Source organism: Palaemon carinicauda, chromosome 25 (assembly GCF_036898095.1).
Source record: "Palaemon carinicauda isolate YSFRI2023 chromosome 25, ASM3689809v2, whole genome shotgun sequence".
Classification (NCBI taxonomy): domain Eukaryota; kingdom Metazoa; phylum Arthropoda; class Malacostraca; order Decapoda; family Palaemonidae; genus Palaemon; species Palaemon carinicauda.
The window spans coordinates 54,414,461-54,417,734 of NC_090749.1; the positions used below are offsets into that span (position 1 = coordinate 54,414,461).

Genomic DNA, 3,274 nt, shown 5'->3' on the forward strand with positions numbered 1-3,274 from the left:
TACAGGCGAATCTCCCATGTTTAAAAGCTTGTTCGGTGTGAGTGGAACCGGGTCTCCACTGTCTGAGGTGACGACAGTAAGGGGTCTGCTGTTAACCGTTGCCTCCACTTCACAAAAGAGTGTACACAGCCCTTCATAATCCAATTGCTGTGTCCCCAAGACTATATCTAAGACTCTCCTCACGGTACCTATCAACCGCTCCCATGCTCCTCCAAAATGTGAGGCGCCTGGAGGATTGAGAATAAATTCCACCCCACACCCGAGCAACTCATTGCGCACCTTGTTTCCTGCCAAGAACTCATAACTGGAGTCGAGAACTTTCCGCGATCCCACAATATTAGTGCCGCAGTCGCATCATATGTTTTGACCAGACCACGACGAGCCAAAAACCTCCTGAAGGCACTAATGAATGAATCTGATGTGAGATTCGAGGCCACCTCCAAGTGTATGGCCCTCATGTTCAAACAAGTGAATATAACTCCCCAATGCTTCATCTGTGCTCTTACTCGTTTTACGAAGAATGGCCCAAAAAGGTCCACTCCGGTGCGATAAAATGGGGGTTTCCCCGACTCCACACGATCGGGTGGTAGATCGGCCATTAGCTGCTCGATGGCTTTTCCGTGTGCCCTGCGACACCTGACACATCTACTCAGCACGCATCGCACTGCTGCATGGCCCTTAATTACCCAAAATTTCTCCCTCACCAGGCTCAAAACATGCATTACACCCATATGGTTAGAATGCTCATGATAATACTGGATCACCATGTCTGTCAAGTGTCCCTTATACGGCAAAATAATTGGATGCCTTTCGCTTGGAGAGATATTTGCCGAAGATAACCTACCTCCAACGCACAGAAGCCCATTTCTCAGGATTGGTTTCAACCTTCTTAGGGAGCTAGAGGCCCTAATAGTTCCTCCCTTCTCGAGGCTCTCTATCTCTAACTCGTAATCAACACGCTGTGTTACCTGCACTACCACCGTTTCCGCCCAGCTAATAATTTCGGTGGACAGATGCACATCTACCTCGCTGAGCAGCTGCCTGTGTTTATAAATAATGTACCTAGCAAATAGCAACAACCAACCCAAAGCTCTAAGGAGCTTGATCCAAATAGAATAGTGGTGGTTGATTTTATACATACCTGTTTGCCTGATGTCCATCCCAATCCTGAAACTAATTATTTGGTAGCCTCTAGTTCCTGTTGGTCTTATCTCACGCTTAACTTCTAATCCTTCCACACTATCTGACATTTGAGCTGGCTCAGTTGGCCAGAAACACTCCTCCTTCAACAGAAACTCCGGACCTTTTCTCCACCTTTCAGACTGCTTGGAACGTGTTGCATCGTCTTCTAGGTTCCGCTCAGAGTTAACGTACCTCCACTCTTTCTGATCACTGCCCTCCCTTATCATAGAGACACGGTTTGCCACAAATGTCTGGTACCTGGCCTGATCATTCCTAATATATCGCAAGACGGTTGTTGAGTCGGTCCAATAATAGACCCCATCTACCCTGAAATCTATCATGGTCAGGATAGTGCTTCCTAGTCTTACGGCCAGTACCGCTGCACTAAGTTCTAGGCGGGGCACCGAAACATGCTTCAATGGTGCTACCCATGCCTTTCCCATGATGAATCTGCAAGATACGTTTCCCCAAGGATCCGAGACCCGCAAGTATGCCACTACTCCCAAAGCCATGACGCTTGCATCTGAGAACAAATGCAACTGTACTAGGGTGGCTGATTCCCATGGAATAACCTTCAGGCTTCTGGGCACACTGGTCCCACTGATCTGGCTCAGCCTCTTTGCCCACGCCTTGATAAGGTCCGTAGTGTCAGGGTCCAACTCCATGTCCCCGGCTATATTTAATCGGCAGAGGTCCTGCATGATGACCCTACCCTCGATTAAAACTGGCGCCAATATTCCGAGTGGATCGTAAATCGAGGCTATGGCTGACAACAGGTTCCCCTTAGTCCTTGGAACTGATATTAGCTCTGCTCGGACACCCAGTTCATCAGTGGCCAAGTCCCACTGTACTCCCAAAGCCTTTGTCTTATGTGAGTCTGATCCCTCTATAAGCTCTGAGGTGCTCCTACTGTACCACTCCCTCGGGATCGATGACATAACCTCCACACAAGGGCTACTGAACTTTGTCAATGTAAATCCCCCTTTCTTGCAGAGCTCTTTAACCTCTAACAAATTGACTAACAGTGCATCTTTGCGAACCTCGGCTCTCAAGCAGTCATCTACATAAAAATTGTTGGCAACTGTGAACCGTGCTTCCTTTGAAAATTCATTCCCAAAGTCGCTTGCCGTCTGTTTCAGCACGAAGTTTGCAATGCTCGGAGAAGAGCAGGCCCCGAACAGGTGGACTGCCATTCTCCACTCTTTGGGTTCCTCGTCAAGACTATTTTCCCACCAAAAGAACCTGAGGTAATCCCGCTGATGCTCTGGTACCCGTACCTGATAGAACATAGTATTTATATCTCCTGTATAGGCAAATAGACCTCCTCTAAACTTTACCAACACGCCCAACAGAGAGTTCATCATATTAGGTCCCTGCAATAGTAGGTCATTCAAGGATGTACCCTCCACCTTGCTTGCACAGTCAAATACAACACGGACCTTGTCTGGATGTTGCACACCAAAATGAGGAATGTACCACACATTTCCCGGGCTGGCTGTAGTCACTCGCTTAGCATAGCCTTTCTGTTGCATCTCTCTCATGAAGGCACTATACTGCTTAGCGTAGTTACCATCCTTCACTAGCTTCTTACGAAGGCTGTGCATACGGCGCAATGCGATGTCCCTTGTTTCTGGCAATGGCCCATGATTGCCACGCAGAGGCAATGGCACCTCGTATCTTCCTCCTGTCTTTCTAACCCCTTTCTCTATTATCTCTAGCCATATCCTGCCTTCTGCAGACATTTCCCTTCTGTTAGATGCAACATCGTCATACTCGCGATTATAACTCTCAACCAGCATGCGGTCTAACTCAAGGCGCTTGCTTGTCACTTGGATCTTATTGACATGCTCTTGTCTCCTTTTGTCCTTTGCTCCACATACCACCCAGCCCAATAATGTTCGTATGGCATGGGGTTCATGGAGGCGTGTTGAATTAATAACTTCCCTTGGCTCAAGCAGGTGAGGCACATTGTTCCCAATTAATAAACCTACCTCAGCTTCTACCTCTGGGATGTAAATCGCTTGCAAGTGTGGATCGTTCCAGATCTCCAGCCCTGACCACATCACTCTCATCAATTGGTATGCGAGGGGCA

At 48.0% G+C, this 3,274-nt stretch overlaps 1 protein-coding gene across 1 annotated transcript; it reads right to left on the reverse strand.

Annotated features, from left to right (window-relative positions):
• Positions 1–191: 191 nt before the first annotated feature.
• Positions 192–2,981, reverse strand: LOC137619036 (uncharacterized). Its single transcript, XM_068349233.1, has 4 exons — positions 2,460–2,981; positions 1,784–2,027; positions 1,375–1,573; positions 192–708 (listed from the first exon to the last, which is right to left on the reverse strand). The coding sequence occupies exons 1-4, from the start codon at positions 2,979–2,981 to the stop codon at positions 192–194; spliced, it is 1,482 nt and encodes a 493-aa protein (XP_068205334.1).
• Between the last annotated feature and the right edge of the window lie 293 nt (positions 2,982–3,274).